We start from the raw sequence: 18895 nt of genomic DNA on the forward strand, positions 1-18895 counted from the left end.
TTGATAGTGAAACTGGCTGCAACTTCTCGTGTCCTCTAGCATATAATTGGCCATCCCGCTCGGACGGACCGACCACCCCGCCCCTCTTGTTCGCTCGTTCTGCGATGAGCAGTGAATTGACAAGGGAAGGTTTTCTTCTTTTAGAGCTAATTTACTCAGCAAGAAGATATTCTGGAGCCCTCGCTGAAGAAGCTCGTTAGTTAATGGCTTGCGAAACTTTAAGTGTAAACCTTGCCGCTATATGATACACGACATTATATCAAACTGTAGATGTCGTAATTTAGTTGTTACAATTACGACATTGACCCACCAACAGCAAAATACAATTGCGAACATGTGTATGCTTAAGGCTGCATAGACATGCATAGACATTTCACGGAACTAAAAAAGATACGCTCATTTGAGATGCACTGTTAGATTAAAATCACATTTACCTTTAGCAACAATCAGGGTGGTCCTAGACGTAAACTTACACATGTTGCTGTGATATTTTAAAGTTTCATTGTTTCGTTTTGTGCCTGAAGATAAGTTTTTACTTTTCACAGTTTTTTTAGCGGCCCCCGTAAGGGGAAAAAGCCGCTATTAGGTTTGTGCAAAATGTCCGTCTGTCCGTCTGTCCGTCTGTCCGTCTGTCCGTCTGTCCGTCTGTCCGTCTGTCCGTCTGTCACACTCAGATCTCGAAAACTAGAAGAGATATGAAAAATATTATTTCATCATTAAATCCGACTTGAAAAGTTTAGGTGCAACGGCTACTTTTGGTTTTCTAAAAGCAAACCGTTTAATTTATAAAATTAATTATGCAAGCGATTTTTTCATAAAAATACACCAATTCTAAAACAATTACGTAAATGTAAGGGAGGCAATGTTACAATATGCTAACAAAGATGGACAATTTTTGTGTATTTTCAGTATCACTAAGTCAAATATATTTTTAAAATGTACAGGAAATGTTTACAACAAATACAAATAATAGTTAAAGACGTTTTTTCTGGTCAACTAGCTGCTAAAAATTAAAGAAAACATTTCTGTTTGTTTATAAAGGCTAATAATGCACTTTGTATGTAAATATCACGCACATTTTTTTAAATGGACTTTTTATGCAGCGATTTTCGTGCAGTAGCGTAACGTCGCAACATGATCAGGTGCTAAACCAATTCCTTAAACTTTTTTTAAAAATCAGATTTTATTTATTTTTTGTTTAGTGCCCCCATCCGAATAAAAGAAGCTTATTTTTGTGCGTTTTGTCTGTTGGTCGGTCTGTCCGTCACGATTAGATTTAAAAAACTAGAACTCTAAAAGCTATTGAAAATCTGATTTACCCTTTAATGTTCCTCCCATAACATCTCAATAGTTTTAAGTATCTAAAATTGATTGTTCCTGATTTTTTTGTGCAAAACTAATCAACGCCAACAAATGTTTGTTTGCTCTTCTAACTTATATTACATTCAATTTCCATGCTTAAACGTTGCAAAAACACATTATCAATAATATGTTGTTCCGTTTTTTATGTAAATAGCATATTAATGCTAAATCATAATCTCTATACTGACTTATATTTCATTAAGTGTAAAAATGTTCCGGATATTGTTTTATAAAACATGAATTATGCCTAATGATTGTTTGAAATCGCATAAGGCTTTTAAAAAAAGTAATTTACTAGAATTGATTACTGAAAATTACTTTTTAGACATTTAATTTTCTTGTAAAACATAACATAGAAGTTTTGTAATCGATAAAGAAAGTTCCGGATTTTGTTTCTTACAAATCGTCGCCAGAAATTTCCGAATTTATTTAAAAATCTACTAACGCCAAATAATTGTTTGAACTCCCTCTTCTAATTAATAAACAAATAATCTTCTCATTTACGAAATAATGTTTTTACGGATTTTTATGAAAAATATTTTAACTCACTACTCTCTTACAGTACATTTAACTTTCTACCTAAAACATTAAAAAATCTAATTATCGTTAATATTATGTTCCGATTTTTAAGGAAAACAGAATCCAAACACCAAAGTAAGGTATGAAAATCTCTCCACGTGGCTGTAGTACATCTAATTTTTATACGAGACCATCCAAAAAAATTAATTAACGGTATTACATTTATCTGAAATTCTCTTTTTCTTTTACTATTTATACAAACATCCGGAACAATCTATTATATAAACTTTTCAATTGTGTTCATACCTAAAAATTATTGCGATGTTTTGAAACGTAAAATAAAGGTTAATCAATTTTTAATAACTTTTAGTTGTTTGTTTTATATCAAGATAACGGACAGACCGACTGACAGACAAAACGCAAAAACAATGTGGCTTTGATCCTTTTTAAATAATATCTATTAGAACTCAGTGCACCAATGTCTATGAACCCTCGTTAAATATCTCGTGTAAATAAAGACATTTTTTTTTATGGTACCGGTACTAGCCTATTGTGAGGTAATGGAATTTTTTTTCTTTGACGTCATATGAATGGACTCTTTAAATGTAATGTTAAAAGAACGCACTCGGTGCACCAATGTCTATTAACCCTCGAAAAAATTGCTTGTATTAATGAAAACATATTTTAGTCTAACTAAGCCGTGTGACGTAGTGTTTTTTTTTTCCTTTGACGTCACATGGAATAAATTCTTTAAATGAAATGCTAAAAGAACGCACTCGGTGCACCAATGTCTATGAACACTCGAGAAATGGCTCGTGTTGATAAAGGTGATTTTTATTATAGCTAGGCCTTGTGACGTAGTGTTTTTTTTTTCCTTTGACGTCATATGGAATGAATTCTTTAAATGAAATGCTAAAAGAACGCACTCGGTGCACCAATGTCTATGAACACTCGATAAAAGGCTCCTAATGATGAAGGCGATTTTTATTCTAGCTAGGCCGTGTGACGTAGTGTTTTTTTTTTTCCTTTGACGTCATATGGAATGAATTCTTTAAATGAAATGCTTAAAGAACGCACTCGGTGCACCAAAGTCTATGAACACTCGATAAATGGCTCTTATAGATGAAGGCGATTTTTAGTCTAGCTAGGCCGTGTGACGTAGTGTTTTTTTTTCCCTCTGACGTTATATGGAATTAATTCTTCAAATGAAATGAAAAAAGAACTCGGTATAGTAATGTTTATTAAGCCTCGTTATGTGACTCGCGTTTAAAAAAGGAATGATATCTTGATTTAGATCTAATCTAGATTTTTTAAACTAGATCTAGATTTTTATTACAGTATATCTAGATCTGGATTTATATTCTAATTAAAATTATTTTAGAGTCTAGATCTAGAATTTCTAGATCTAGTTTAGACTAAAATAGACTAGATTAAGATGTAGAATTTCAATTTCTAAACTTAAAGTGTAAAAAAAAAGTGTAGATTTTCATTTCCAAACGTTTTGATCAATATTGTAATGTTTTAATATACTAAAACTAATCTACTATTTTTTTATTAAATTTAAATTTAAATTTACGGCTAAATGAATCTTTGAAACATTATTACTTTTGACCATCGGATGGCTGCCTGGTCGTGCGGTTTGCGCGCTGGACTGTCGTTCAGATTTATGGATGGCCCAGGGTTCAAACCCTTCCCGCTCCATCCCCCGTCGTCCTGCGGGAGGTTTGGACTAGGAAGTAATTATCTTCAACTCTGAAGGAACATCCGAAACGTGTAAAACATTTTACATCAAAATTAAATCACCTCTTGAATATTATTTGCGAAATGCAGATCCGACAGGGATCCGACTTCGACGGGGGCCGCCTCTGAGTTTGTGTAACACAAACTCTCTTTGTAATCTTGTTTTTTTAATGTTCGCTCTATGCATCGGCACGCCCTCTGGTGCAACAATTTTAATTGGCGTGACCTTGGGTCTGGTACATGTCTGTGTACACGCTGCTACGGATTCGTTTTCTCTGATTATTAAATGTCAAAGATAACTATAAAAGACAGAGACAACTTTTTTTTTTTTACATAACATCGCCCCCCCCCCCCCCGCACACCTTTTAAGCATTCCATTTCCCCCTGATTAAAGTTTGTTTTGTTACAGTGCTTCATATATATTTGTACTTTGGCCTCTGAAATGGCTATTAAATAATCGTTGACACTTCAAATATTAGCATTATTAATAGTGTTATTATTATAACAGAAACTGGAGAAAGTGGAGGGATTGGGTTACGCCATCTATCCCAGCATCCCTTACGACGGAAGTCAATCGACAGGTGAGAGACATGATGACAAAGTTTTTTTTTTGTTAAAATGTAAACAAGTAATGGTCTATAGGGCAGATGATGTACAGGTCATCTGTTTCTGTGGCCTACGGTTAACTATGGTGTCATGTGGCCTGCACAACGACCAATCGCCTTTACTGTTCCCCAACTAATGTCAGGTACCCTTTAGAGCTGGCCGGACTCAGAGGCGACCGAAGATCCCGAAAATTAAAAAATCTCAGTCTTCATCAGGATTCGAACCCCGGACCCCGGTTTATGAAGCCAAGCGCTTTACAGTTCATCCATCGCGCCTCCATTTGTTAAAAATGTGATGCGGTGTTTTTGTTGAATGTATGGACTTGCTCCGAGACAGCTCTACCATCTTTAATCATGGTAAAACAGTGAGACTCCCTCCTCCCACCCCCCGGATACTATAGTTTCTTAAAGAAAAATGACTATCTGAACACCCGCGCACGCACACACACACACATAGAAAAAAAATCACATTCTTCATGTGCCTGAATTTCCACCAATGTTGTTTCCCCCCCCCCCTCTTTGTGATGGATACACAGTTTAAAAAAAGGGACCGAGATACAGCCCCCCCCCTCCTGCAACGTGCGCCCCCCTTCTGGGTGAATCCTTCAGTCCCTTCTCAGTAGGATAATGACTCTTAATGATGCCTGACGTTCATAAACATTTCGACTAGGAAACAGAGAGAGAGAGAGAGGGGTGGGGTGTGGCTATTAGAATGTTCTAAAGATTGATGGTGACAGAACTGCTGATGGTAAATAGGGAATGTCCAGTGTGTCCGTCAAGTGTTCATACAGACGTATCAAACATTCACTGGACATTTGGTCAGAACCCATTTGTTTCTGAAAGCTCTGTGCAGACAAGAATGTGTGCCTTTGGGTTGGCCATGATGAAGGGAAAAAATTAAGGAAAGAGGGGGGGGGTGTTCACAAATCAGGTCTTGTCACATTAAACAGGGTATCTGCTGGTCGTATATTATTGATAAAGGTGGACAGATAAGTGACAGAGTTAATATACTAACAGACGACCATTGGGCATCGTGTTTACGGAGGAGTGGTCATTTAAAAAAAAAAAAATTGTAATTCTATTCTTTTATTTTTGTTTTTCAGCAACGCGAGATAATGTTCATGTTTGGTGGCAGGAAATATGAAGCTGCATGATTTAGTTGCAAGATTTAACTGCACGATTTAGTTGCACGATTTAGCTGCACGATTTATTTAACTGCACGATTTAGTTGCACGATTTAACTGCACGATTTAGTTGCACGATTTAACTGCACGATTTAACTGCACGATTTAGTTGCACGATTTAGCTGCACGATTTAACTGCACGATTTAGTTGCACGATTTAGTTGCATGATTTAGTTGCACGATTTAGTTGCACGATTTAGCTGCACGATTTAGTTACACGATTTAGTTGCATGATTTAGTTGCACGATTTAGTTGCGCGATTTACCTACACGATTAAGTTGCACGATTTAGATACACGATTAAGTTGCACTATTTAGTTGCACGATTTACCTACACGATTTAGTTGCACGATTTAGATACACGATTTAGCTGCACGATTTAACTGCATGATTTAGCTGCACTATTTTCTGCAAGATATGTACCTGCACGAAATAGCTGTATGTATAGCTAAGCTTACAGGAATGGCTGCCTGGTCTTGCGGTGTTGCGCGCTGGACTGTCTTTCGGTCGTCTGGATGGTCCCGGGTTCACACCCTTCCCGCTCCCATCCCCCATCGTCCCGCGGGAGGTTTGGACTAGGAAGTAGATTATTCCCAACTCTGAAGGGGACATCTGAAACATGGAAAACATTTCACAAACAGTTTTACGGGAAATGTTTGTGAGTTCACGGAGGTCAACGAAAAATGAATGTATTAATGTGCAAACAAACAAATAAAAGAAAAAGATCAAACTAGTTGGCAATGCGGTGCAATTTTATTAATTTTTTATTTTTTTTTACGAATGCCCTTTTCTTTTTCTGCTGCTCTCGTGTGTGAGAAGATGCCGAGAAGGCAACGAGTGCTGCCTGCAGTGATCGAGCGCTACACATGGCCAACCAAAGAGTGTGTGTTTTGCTTTGAGCGACAGCAGTGTGTCGGCGTCTGGACGTGTGTCAAAAAAGGATTATCTCCCCAGTCATAACAAAGTCCTGGGGCCAGAGCTGACACGCACTGGATTGATGGCTATGACACAGTTTTTGAACGTAACGCAGAGTCTCATTGAACTGTAGACCTACTCTCCCTCCTAACATACACACACACACTCTCTCTCTCACACACACACTCTCTCTCTCACACACACACTCTCTCTCTCTCTCACACACACACTTACATCTCCTCCTAAGGGATGCGATGGCTCTTCTGTTCAGATAGATGCGCGTTGTTTGGTAACAAGCTCCAATCTATTTGGCTCATCTAGCACGGATATGTTTTATTACATTGGATCATGTCATCGTGTCTATCTTGGCTTGGACTCAGCGTAATAGGTTCAATGTAGACATTGCCAACCTGCTGGATGCTATCAATCTCTGATCTTCTTTGACCTTAGTCTGTGTCACTTAGACCGATCAGTGAATATATTACTACCACCAGTGATGCTCGAATTAACAGACCACAATCACGTGACTTAATAACTTCTTATCAATCATTTGATTGGTGGAAATGAAAAAGGTTTTAAGGAAGAGGGGATGAAACAGAGATGTTTTCACCATTAGATTTGATCTGATTTGAAAGTCAACTATGGGTATCGAATCATTCATTGGTATCGAATCATTAATTGGAGGCGCGGTGGCTGACTGGTAAGGCGCTTAGCTTCCGAACTTATGGTCCTGGGTTCGAATCTAAGTGAAGAATGGGCTTTTGAATTTCGGGATTTTCAGAGCACCGCTGAGTCTTCCCAAGTTTAATGGGTATCTTACTATAGTTGGGAAAAGTAAAGGCGTTTGGTCGTTGTGCTGGCCACATGACACCCTGCTCATTAACCGTTGGCTAAAGAAACTGATGACCTTCCTAAACGTCATCGGCCCTATATATCGCAATGTCTAAAAGAGAACTTTGCTTTACTTTAATCAGTAATTGGTATTGAATCATTAATTGGTATCGGATCGTTAATTAGTACCGAATAATTAATTGGTATCGGATCGTCAATTAGTACCGAATAATTAATTGGTATTGGGTCATTAATTGGTATCGAATCATCAATCATAGTTACGGCAAAGAAGTTTGAGAAATTAACATTTTAATATTTTTATTGCTGAAGTATATGTTTCGGTTTATTTATAATTTTAAACTAAGAAGTTACGAAAGAAATTGTTGTCTTATAAATGGTTGCGAATATATATTATACGTTCTTTTTTTTTTTTATTTATTGTTTGCGCTGTTTCAATGTTTCCGTTGAAATGAACTATAAGCGTATATCTTCGAGCAACTCATATGATGTCTAGCATCGAACTTTCTCGTGACCTTCATTTTTCTCCTCAACCACGTGCCAGTACTCGTGTAACCGTAACACGAGAGCGTAGACTGACTACAGCCTGCACGTCCCTGCTAACTCGTGCACTCGTCCAGGCCTCGGCTCCCGTCTCGAGGAGCCCGTGGAGTATTGGATCAGTGTCCGATGACGTCACAGCCTTCGGCTCGGTCCGGGCATCCTAGTTGGAGGACAGCGCGAGGTCTGTGGGTGAGTGAAAGAGGAACTCTCGGTGTAAACATGTCCGGCTGAAACTGTTGGAACAGTACCTTGTTGATGTCCAAGGGCTGAGCCGAAGGCTCTTCGAGCCCTAAGTTGTTGTTTTTTTCAAACTTGGAACAGTACCTAACGTATTGCTCGTGCCACTACTGTTTATTTCATGCATTCTTTCAACGGCTCCTACTGAAAAAGACTTTCAAACTGGTTGCTAGAAAGAGAAGAGAGCGTTTGGGAAAGTTAAGGAGGGGTATTTTGTTTTGTCCGAGATATCGGCGGTCAGTTAGCGGGCAGTGTATAAGATATCTATTAATTTTTAAATACGTTTATAACACGTAAAACTCTTAGGATCTGGTTTAAATCTAGATCTACTTCTTAAGATCTAGCCTAGATCTACTTCTAGTTCTAGAATTTAGACATAATCTATATTATCTATATTAGATTTACGTAAAAATATAAGAAAAACTCAAATGATTTATAGATCTAGGCCTTTAAATCTAGACTTAGAAGATGCGCAAAATTTTCTTGAGCAATTAACAGTAATTTATCAAGCTATTGAATCAATAATGCCTTATATTCGGGAAATCCCGAACGCGAGTGTCCTTTCAAGAACGCGACAGTCATTTCAAAACTGATGTTGACCCTAGACCTTAGTCTAGTACTCAAGCCAAATTTACGTTTATTAATTTTTTAATTAAAAAAAAATTATTACGAACGGTCCAACTAGAGTTTTTGGTCAAGTGGCCAACGAGCTAGTAATTCTTTTCTCAGCGGTAGACTTTCTATACATCAACTGTTAAATTTCTTGGAAAATCCTTCTGAGATTAGCGTTAAAGCAGCTTCCAACTTTTTGGTTCCAAGTTCCATGAAGTTCTGCTTTGAATAGAGATATTGTAAAAAAAAAAAAAAAATTCAATATTCTCTCGTCTGCTGCCTTTTTTTTCACAGCTAAAAAAACTTAACTCATGACCTGAAAAAAACAAAGTGCATGTTAAATTACATTTTTTTATTGAGGCTTCATTTACCTTTTTTTATGGAAATTTCATTTACATTTTTTTAATGGAAGTTTCATTTACATTTTTTTTATGGAAGTTTCATTTACATTTTTTTATGGAAGTTTCATTTACATTTTTATGGAAGTTTCATTTACATTTTTTATGGAAGTTTCATTTACATTTTTTATGAAAGTTTCATTTACATTTTTATGGAAGTTTCATTTACATTTTTTATGGAAGTTTCATTTACATTTTTTATGGAAGTTTCATTTACATTTTTATGGAAGTTTCATTTACATTTTTTATGGAAGTTTCATTTACATTTTTTATGGAGGTTTCATTTACATTTTTTATGGAAGTTTCATTTACATTTTTTATGGAAGTTTCATTTACATTTTTATGGAAGTTTCATTTACATTTTTTATGGAAGTTTCATTTACATTTTTTATGGAAGTTTCATTTACATTTTTATGGAAGTTTCATTTACATTTTTTATGGAAGTTTCATTTACATTTTTATGGAAGTTTCATTTACATTCACAAATGAATGGACGAATACCAAAATCTCAACCACACGGCCACTACACGAGTGCGACATTCCTGCACCAAGGATTACATTATGGTCACGTGGTGGCCGCCGGCTGGTCACACACAAATAAACCAGAGGGGCCGCCTGATTTTCCATTATAGATAACATTAAGCAGCACATGCCTGCTTCCGGTTTATCTTTGAGATCAGCCCGACCTAATAACCTGGATTGTTTACAGGAGGAGGGGGTGTGTACTCGAGGGAGGGGAGACAGAGGAATAGAGATGGCAAGGGAGGGGGTGAAAGAAAAAAAAAAGGTTGTTTGAGAGAGAGAGCTAGAGTGCGCTCCTTCAGCGAGGGTTTTAACTCGTGGTGTGCGCTTATAGATCGACCCCATTCCGAAATTACTCAAAAGGTGGTGTCTGTGTAATATGTGTATGTGTGGTGGGGGGGGGGGGGTTGCAGGCTGCTGTAAATAAAACCTCTACTGTTTTTGAGATTACAACCTGTAGACAATGGCAGAGCAGGTCCCATTTATCCCCCCCCCCCGGTGTGTTTGTAAAGAAATCAATCAAAGTTGGGACTCCTGGTCTTCAGAATCTGTAGGTATCACCAAAACAACATTCCACTAGACCAGAAATTCACAACGAACATTATCGGATCGGGGGGAGGGGGGGGGGGAAGAAAAAAGAATTAGTCGCGCACTTCAACTATCTTACCCCAACGCACGCGCGCTCACACACACATAGGCTGTTTTAGGGAGAGCCCCCCAATGTTTTGTTGACGGAGAAGAGTTATCGTTCCTATACAACGGAAGTTACCAAGGGGGGATAAAAAGGGCTTTCTGTAACTATTGCGCGGCTTGCTTCCCCCCCCCCCCCCCCTAGTTGCCATTAATATTTATAGACGATGACGTCATCTTCAGGATGTGCTCTTTCCATTTCCATCTCATTTGAACTGCCCTCCTTGTTTGCCTGCCTTCCTCTTCCCATCCATTCGAAATTATTGTTATCATATGTAAAAAATAATAAACATGCCCTCTGACGCTTTGCTCACTTTCTTGTAACTTTCTCGTGGTCTTCCATATCCTGTTGGGATCTACTTCATGGTAGAGGTCCGGCCCTAAATAAACCAGTGACCAGCTTATCCGGCCCACCTCGTGCATGTCCGACATTTGCTTGCTAGAATCCACGTTGTGACATTGTTGATTCCTCCTCACACTCCTTGCCTGACCCTCCCCCCTTTTTTTTTTCCGCTCTTTCTTTCATTCTCCCCCCCCCCCCCCCCAAATTATATCATCTAATGATTGCATATCATTTCGCAAAACTGATTTTTTTTAATACCTTCCAGATACCAGCTCCATGTACATACCGGTAGAATATAGGCTACATACCGTTTAAAGTGTACGTGACGTTACCATGTACATACCAGTAGGACATAGGCTACATACCGTTAAAAGTGTACGTGACGTTACCATGTTCATACCAGTAGGACATAGGCTACATACCGTTAAAGGTGTACATGACGTTACCATGTACATACCGGTAGAATATAGGCTACATACTGTTAAAGGTGTACATGACGTTACCATGTACATACCGGTAGGACATAGGCTACATACCGTTAAAGGTGTACATGACGTTACCATGTACATAAAGTACATACCAGTAGGACATAGGCTACATAGCGTTAAAGGTTTACATGACGTTACCATGTACATACCGGTAGGACATAGGCTACATACCGTTAAAGGTGTACATGACGTTACCATGTACATAAAGTACATACCAGTAGGACATAGGCTACATACCGTTAAAGGTGTACATGACGTTACCATGTACATACCAGTAGGACATAGGCTACATACCGTTAAAGGTGTACATGACGTTAAAGGTGTATATGGCGTTACCATGTACATACCGGTAGGACATAGGCTACATACCGTTAAAGGTGTACATGACGTTAAAGGTGTACATGACGTTACCATGTACATACCGGTAGGACATAGGCTACATACCGTTAAAGGTGTACATGACGTTAAAGGTGTACATGACGTTACCATGTACATACCGGTAGGACATAGGCTACATACCGTTAAAGGTGTACATGACGTTAAAGGTGTATATGGCGTTACCATGTACATACCGGTAGGACATAGGCTACATACCGTTAAAGGTGTACATGACGTTACCATGTACATAAAGTACATACCAGTAGGACATAGGCTACATAGCGTTAAAGGTTTACATGACGTTACCATGTACATACCGGTAGGACATAGGCTACATACCGTTAAAGGTGTACATGACGTTACCATGTACATAAAGTACATACCAGTAGGATATAGGCTACATACCGTTAAAGATGCACATAACATCACCATGTACATACGATAAATTTGGTTGTATGTACTCTGATGAACATATCGGCACATAAACCCATAGATAGGTACTATGTACATGCCGGTACAATGAAGCTCAAGATTCCAAGTTTTAGCTTGTTTTCTCCTTGCCCTCAGTTTCATCTCAATTGTTTTTGTTGCTCGCCTTCCCCTCGCGTTATAACACATTCATAGTCCTACTCTCAATCCTGACACTGAGAGTTTTTCAAACATTCTAGTGTGGAGGCTTAAAATAAAAAAAGGTGAACTTGTGTCGACATAGTGTGTGATCTACGTAGACAGGTCTCATTTTATAAGAATTTTTTTTTTGATGACATACAAAGTATCGTGCATGGTTCTAGACTTTGCTTTCATTAGTTTTACTATTTTATTTTGCTGTTTGCTACCACTCCCCCACCCAAATAGGTTTCTCTTTCTTTCGCTTAGACTTTTCAAATCATTTTCCTTCCTTACTTTAACAAAAATATATCAAGATTCGTTTTTATTGATTATCTTTTTGTCTTCTTACTCTGTCTCTTTTTCCCCTTCTCTCTCTCTCTCTCTCTTTCTCTCTCTTTCTCTTTCTCTTTTTCCCCTTCTCTCTCTCTCTCTCTCTTTCTCTTTCTCTTTTTCCCCTTCTCTCTCTCTCTCTCTTTCTCTGTCTCTCTCCTTCTCTGTTTCTCTCTTTCTTTCTCTCTGTCTCTCTTTTTTCACTCTCTCTTTCTCTGTATCTCTCTGTCTCTCTCTGTCTCTTTCTCTGTATCTGTCTGTCTATTTCTTTCTCTCCATGTCTGTCTCTCTCTTTCCCTCTCTGTCTCTCTCTCTCTTTCTCATTCTCTGTCTGTCTCTCTCTGTATGTCTCTCTCTTCCTATTTCTCTCATTCTTTGAATGTCGTTCTCTGTCTCTCTCTCTCTTTCTCTCGCTCTTTCTCTCTCTCTCTGTCTCTCTCTGTCTTTATCTCTCTGTATCCCTCTCTTTCTTCTCTCTCTTTCTTCTCTCTTTTTTTTGTCTCTCTTTCTTTCTCTCTCTGTCTCTCCCTCTTTCTCTCTTTCTCTGTCTCTGCCCCTCTCTGACTCTCTTTTTCTCTTTCTTTTTCTATCTTCCTCTCGCTCTTCCTCTCTTTCTCTCTGTCTCTCTCTTTCTTTCTCTTTCTGTCTCTCCTTCTTTCTCTCTTTCTCTGTCTCTGTCCCTCTCTGACTCTCTTTTTCTCTTTCTTTTTCTCTCTTCCTCTCTCTCTTCCTCTCTTTCTCTCTGTCTCTCTCTTTCTTTTTCTCTCTCTCTCTCTCTCTCACCTCTCCTGTACTCTCCCTAACCTGGGGCCTAGTCTTTTGTTTAATTCAACAATTGTGTAAACGTTGACTGTTCAAACCAAAGGGAGGTAAATCAGTTCCGCTTTCATTTCTTCTTGCACTTTTAGACACTTGTACACTGACCACGTCTTCTCCACCCCACTTTATGTTGCATGCAATGACAGGGGCGTATACAGGGTTTAACTTTGATGTATTGGAAGATACAGTTACATGAGCTGTGACAGACACACTGCTTTGAAGTCTGCCAACGTCTGCGGACGTAAAGGGAGAGAATAAAAACAAAATGGGGGAAGGGAGAGGGACAAGAAGTCTACGAAACTTCAAAGATTTGAACAAAAAACACACGAGCTTTAGGGAGTGCTTAAAAGTTTGACAAATATTCAAAGCGTTTTTTTTTTAAACTTTTCAAATGATTGATTGTTTGATTAAAACCTTTGTCGTAGGTCTTTGAGCTGCACAGAAGAGGGGGGGGGGTGTTATAGGTAACATGCTTGATGTGCAGTCCACCCATACGACAATTAGTCTACTTTCCTTGAGTTCCGGTTTTGATGTTGTTGTTTTTGTGGTAGATAAGAGAGTGAATATATTCGTCTCTTTTTTTTTTTCGTCATTAATGTTAGGTCCTCATAAATAGGTGTGACATGGCGGGCGTGGCATCGTGCTCCGTTTCTCATTGATTATAGATTATTACATAGAAGTTATATTTGTATTATTTGTTAAGACCAATCATTGTAGGAACATTATTAGCTTTACATACTTTTGCATATTCTTTCGTGGTAGATATTAAATACTTGCCTTTTAGTACCTAGAGCTACCCACGTAAATCCTTGTTTTTTTTTTGTTTTTTGTTTTGTTTTTTGTCTCGTAGAACCTTTGCCATATTTTCCTGTTTGTTCGGTAGACCACTACTAAGCTTATACTTACTTTTGCGAATTCATCAACTTCAGATGTTCCACACTCCCCACATTTGTCTTCCCTTTTCTTCTGCATGCCTCTAAATCTACACATTCCATTAGCTTCTACACAAAATTATATCCACATTTTTGTTGTTGTCTGTAAGCCAGAATCTACATTAATATTTAAGTTTTACCTTAAAAAAAACCACAGCACCGACACTCATATACTGTCATACGCACACTCTTGACACACATACATATAGATCAGGGGTTCTCAACCTGGGGGTCGATTGACGATTTGCCAGGGGTCGCCTAAGACCATCAAAAATAAGGATTGTTATTGTCTGATCTGTATGTGTGTGTATGGGGGGGGTCGAGGCAGTGTGGGATATTGTAAAAAAGGGGTCGCCGAGCTTAAAAGGTTGAGAACCGCTGATATAGATAATAGATGTACATACACTTTCAAACAGGCTATTATGAATGTGTTATCTTCTCGTTGAAGGTACCATCAGAACCAGCCAGGTTCTGGACAGAGAGACAACTCCTCACTTTTGGTTGACGATTCTGGCACAAGACCGCGCCATGGTGCCCAAATTCGCTCGGCTGGAGGTTCTGATCGAGGTGTTGGACGTGAATGACAACATCCCCCAGAGCGTGGAACCCGCTTACTACGCCTCTGTAGAGGTAAGCTTTGAGTCAATATGCTAGTTTGGGGTCGAATCTGCCCCTTCCCTTTTTTTTTTTAAAGTCCATAATTATTTTCCTGTGAACTATTCACAACAAAATTTAGTATCGTTTTATTCAACAAGGTATCGATGCTGTCTTTCAAGAAGTATCGCCACTAAAACTTTTTCGTAATATTCTTGTTCTGGTATATCATTGAGCCTTGACTGAGTTCTCGGGAGACTCAAAATGCTTTTTTTCATAAGTCCTATAGAAATAAAAAAGCGTCATGCGAATTCAAGATGCAAATATTTTTTTTTAAAGTTCACCTTTTGGGTTTTGTAACATTGACTACTCTGGTAATAATATAATGATATACAACATATAAAAACCATAGTCTTGTTACAGCAATAGTCGAATAAATTGCTAGAAAAAGAAAATTAATTGTTACAGAAAGCATGGTTTGATAAAAAGAGTTTTTATCAATGTATGTGCGAATTGATATCAGCGTAGAAAATTATCTAGTTTGATTTTCACATTATTGTACTGTACTTAGGCAGTATTCCAGATATGGGGTGTTGGGGGCCAGGGATATTTGATATTGTTTTGATTGTTCAGGGGTAGAGGATCATTGTATCATTTTTCTGTCTCTAAAGGTTTCAATGGTTAGGTAGTATGTCTTTGATATTAAATAGTATTTCTTTTACTATTATATTTTTAGGTTAATCACTTTTCAATTGTTTATGATTTAATACTTGTGAATTATGAGAACTTACAAACAAATAAAAATCTATAAAGCCCAAAAAAGTGGCAAGATGGCCCATAAAAGAGGCAAAGAAAAGAGGCCCAAGGATTCCCATGATGATAAAGCTAAAATTGAATAGCGCAAATTCCGAGGCTTTCTAAAGAAAAAAAACAACAACAACAAAAAAAAAAACCCCAGTGTATTCAAATTCTGTTAAAGATGTCACGCTATTCACTAAATTTAAATTACCATTCCACTTACAGTGGGCCTTATACAGCCTCCCATGGTACCCCCCCCCCCCCCCCCCAACAAAAGAAAAAGATCAACAAAGCTTAAGACTTGCTTAAATATTAAAGAAACGTTTTCCTCCACTGGTGCTCGCCCCTACATACTTGTTCAGTCACGTGACCATCTCCCCCATTTTGTTTTGTTTTCGCATATAATATTAAAATGCACGCGCGGCGCTTAAAACAAATCTCTGTACGTGCAGCGTGTATATAGATGTATCTGAATGGGAACAGGAGGGACTACTCCTCCCTTAGTGTTCTGGAAGGCAGCACCAAACCAAAACCCAAGTCCCAGCAGTTACATTCTTTTAGTTACAAATATCTGTCTTCGTTACTGTTTTGGTTTTTTTTTTCTGGCCGCCATTCCTTCAATCCCAGCGGGCAATAGTGGTTACCTCCTTTCCCCTAAAAAAAAAAAATGTGAATACTTAAAAATCCATTAAGAAAACATTTTTGTTGTTGCTGGCATGCGATCGAGGCGTGTTCTAGCTTCTAGTTTCTACACTCTTGAGATTAGCGACACGATTTGGCTGCATAAAGTTGTACCCAAGAAATCAAAACTTAGAAAGCCAAATTTTAATAGCGAAATTATGCATACTATATATTAACAGAATGTGCTAGAGCAGGGGTTCTCAACCTGTGGGTCGCGACCCACTTGGGGGTCGATTGACGATTAGCCAGGGGTTGCCTAAGACCATCGAAAATATGGATTGTTATTGTCTATTCTTCTATAGCTGTATGTGTGTGAGCGGGGGGGGGGGGGTCGCGGCAGAGTGGGGTATTGTAAAAAGGGGTCATCTGGGTTACAAGGTTGAGAACCGCTGTGTTAGAACATAAAGAAAGAAAGATTGTTACACAAGAACAGGTAACACAAAAATGAATATTCTTCAATTATGAATGTGAATAATGCTCTATCATCTCTTATTCTATTTATTTCTTGTAATGCTTCTATTGTGCAAGGAGTCTCTCCAATGAGCTTTGCACAATCAAGGTCTTCTATTAACCGACCTACGTTAAACATTAACCATTGCCACGTAAGACGGTGCTCAAACCGTTTTACCAGCGTCCTTGTATTGGTTCAGCTCTTTACTGAATACAAAACAAACATTGGAGTCCGTTGCGGGACTACCCGATGAAAACGGTTTCAAAAAAAGATGATTATATTTTGAAATATTATAACCAGTTTTCACAGTGTGGTCGATTATAGTTAGTGTTTTTTTTTTTGCCAAAAGATATGAAAAAACTGTAAAATTGCTAGGAAAATCGTTAGAGCCTTTTTTGAAATCTGTGCTCACTTACCCTAGAAGAGTTTGCAAGATTTTAAAAAGGAAAACCTTAAAATTTAAATGAACAGATTTCTTAAATAGTGGTTTGAAAAAAATACCATAGTACAAGTGTACCCCATCCGGCAATGTTTCTGGTTGCGCCGCTGTCCGATCACACTGTCAACAATAAGTTGGCACGTTACATTGATTGACGTAGCGCTAAAGAAAATGGGAGGAGGGTTGTTGTGAGGGGGGGGGGGCTCTTAGGATTCCCGTTAGGCCCCCCCAGTAGAGAAATAAAGTTTTATCAGTGACTGCCCCTTGTTTTTATCTGACTCATGAAGATGTCAGAATACGTGTGTGTGTTTGCGTGTTTGTGTTTAGATGTTCAAGAGTTTGATCAGTCTAGTGAATGTATGTAGTGTTTCTGCTCTTAATAGAAACATTTTTTCACTAACTTGAGCCTTTAAAAAAAAAAAAAAAAGGCCTATCTAGGGATCGAATCCACGACATTCTCTCTATTAACTCGAAGCTCTATCAACTTAGCCATCCAGCCCTATTTGTGAGAAATATTAGCTTGAAATCAATGATTTATTTCTTTACTTGTGACCACTTTCTTGCTCGGAAGTTTCTTGTTCAAGCTATGAAGAAAGTGTCAGATAAGAATAATTGTTGGAAAACAATACGCAAGCCTTGGTTTCTATTTGGTTCAAAACTTTGTGTAGTGGTTACCTAGTATTTCATTTGTAGCGTTTGGGGATTGATTTTTCATCTCCTTACCACATCCAAGTTACAATTTGACTTTCGGCATCTTTTGTTTCTTTCCTTTTCAAAAAAGAATTGCAAATTTGCATTTTGTTGAGTTGGTGTATTGAATTCGGTGCAGTCTGCTAGTTGCTAGACTTAAGCACTGTTATTGCTGCTAGATGACCACTGGCTAACTATGTTGGTTTTTATTTTAGGAGAACAGCTCCGTGAAACAAAAGGTTGTCCAGATACAGACCACGGACGGCGATGACCATTCTCAGGGTCCAACTTTTGCTATTACCAGCGGAAACTCACAAAATTTGTTTGAGATTGACCCTCTTACAGGTAAGTCTGCTCAATACGCACCTCTACCCTTCCAACTCTCCCGGACTCTGTCTCTCTCTATCTCTCTCTCTCACTCTTTTTTTTTCTTTGTGTCTCTTCTCTTTTCTCTTTATCTCTCTCTTTTTTTTTTATCTTTCTAAATCTCTAAAATTTCATTCTCTGTCTTTCATCTATCTCTTTTCTTCTCTCACCCCCTCCCTCTCTCTTTGTTTCTTTTTCGTTCTCTGTTTTTTTTCTCACGTTCTCTCTTTCTTTCTTCCTCCTCTTTTATCTCTTTTCGCTCTTCCTCCCACAATGGGTTGGCTGAATGCAGAGAGCAACCCTCCTCTTTCAAAAACCCTTGTGTAGCAACCACCATCGTGTTGCAGTTCTCCCGCTTGTTGTTCACACGCTAGTGACGCCCAACTCCGACACTGATAAGTGAGTAGAGTCAAAGGCGGCACCTGCCTCTTTCGCCCAAACGTTAACATGAAAAATCTTTCTTGGTCTTGTACGTACAAATATGTCCCATCTGTCATACTACTGTTCAGACTCGAACCAGTTTTAAAAATCCTCTTTGCCACCTTAGGCGACAGGTGTCTACATTTATGATATGGACGAGATAATATCTTTGACATAATCAATTATCTTTCTGTATTCTTAATAATAATAGTCTCATTGTGTTGAAATGTCACTATAACATAAGCGGATCCACGACAGATAACTCTGATGTGACCATATTGCTGAGTTGTTTTTCCCTGAAATGACCTAATTGGGGTTTCTATGTAAAAAGTGAGGCTACTAACAAGTTATTAATAATCAATAAAATATTCTAGATTCGAGA

The 18895-nt window shown here is 38.3% G+C and overlaps 1 protein-coding gene across 7 annotated transcripts in view; it reads left to right on the plus strand.

Annotated features, from left to right (window-relative positions):
• The window catches only part of LOC106058422 (protocadherin Fat 1-like), a 223817-nt gene that overhangs the window by 66824 nt on the left and 138098 nt on the right, over positions 1-18895 (plus strand). For all 7 annotated transcript variants that reach the window (XM_056038489.1, XM_056038491.1, XM_056038493.1 and 4 more), the window contains exons 3-4: positions 14523-14704; positions 17943-18072. In XM_056038489.1, coding sequence (XP_055894464.1) covers positions 14523-14704; positions 17943-18072 — 312 coding nt within the window. The remainder of the gene's footprint in view (positions 1-14522; positions 14705-17942; positions 18073-18895) is intronic.

The sequence above is a fragment of the Biomphalaria glabrata genome, chromosome 8 (genome assembly GCF_947242115.1).
Source record: "Biomphalaria glabrata chromosome 8, xgBioGlab47.1, whole genome shotgun sequence".
In the NCBI taxonomy this organism is placed as follows: Eukaryota; Metazoa; Mollusca; class Gastropoda; family Planorbidae; genus Biomphalaria; species Biomphalaria glabrata.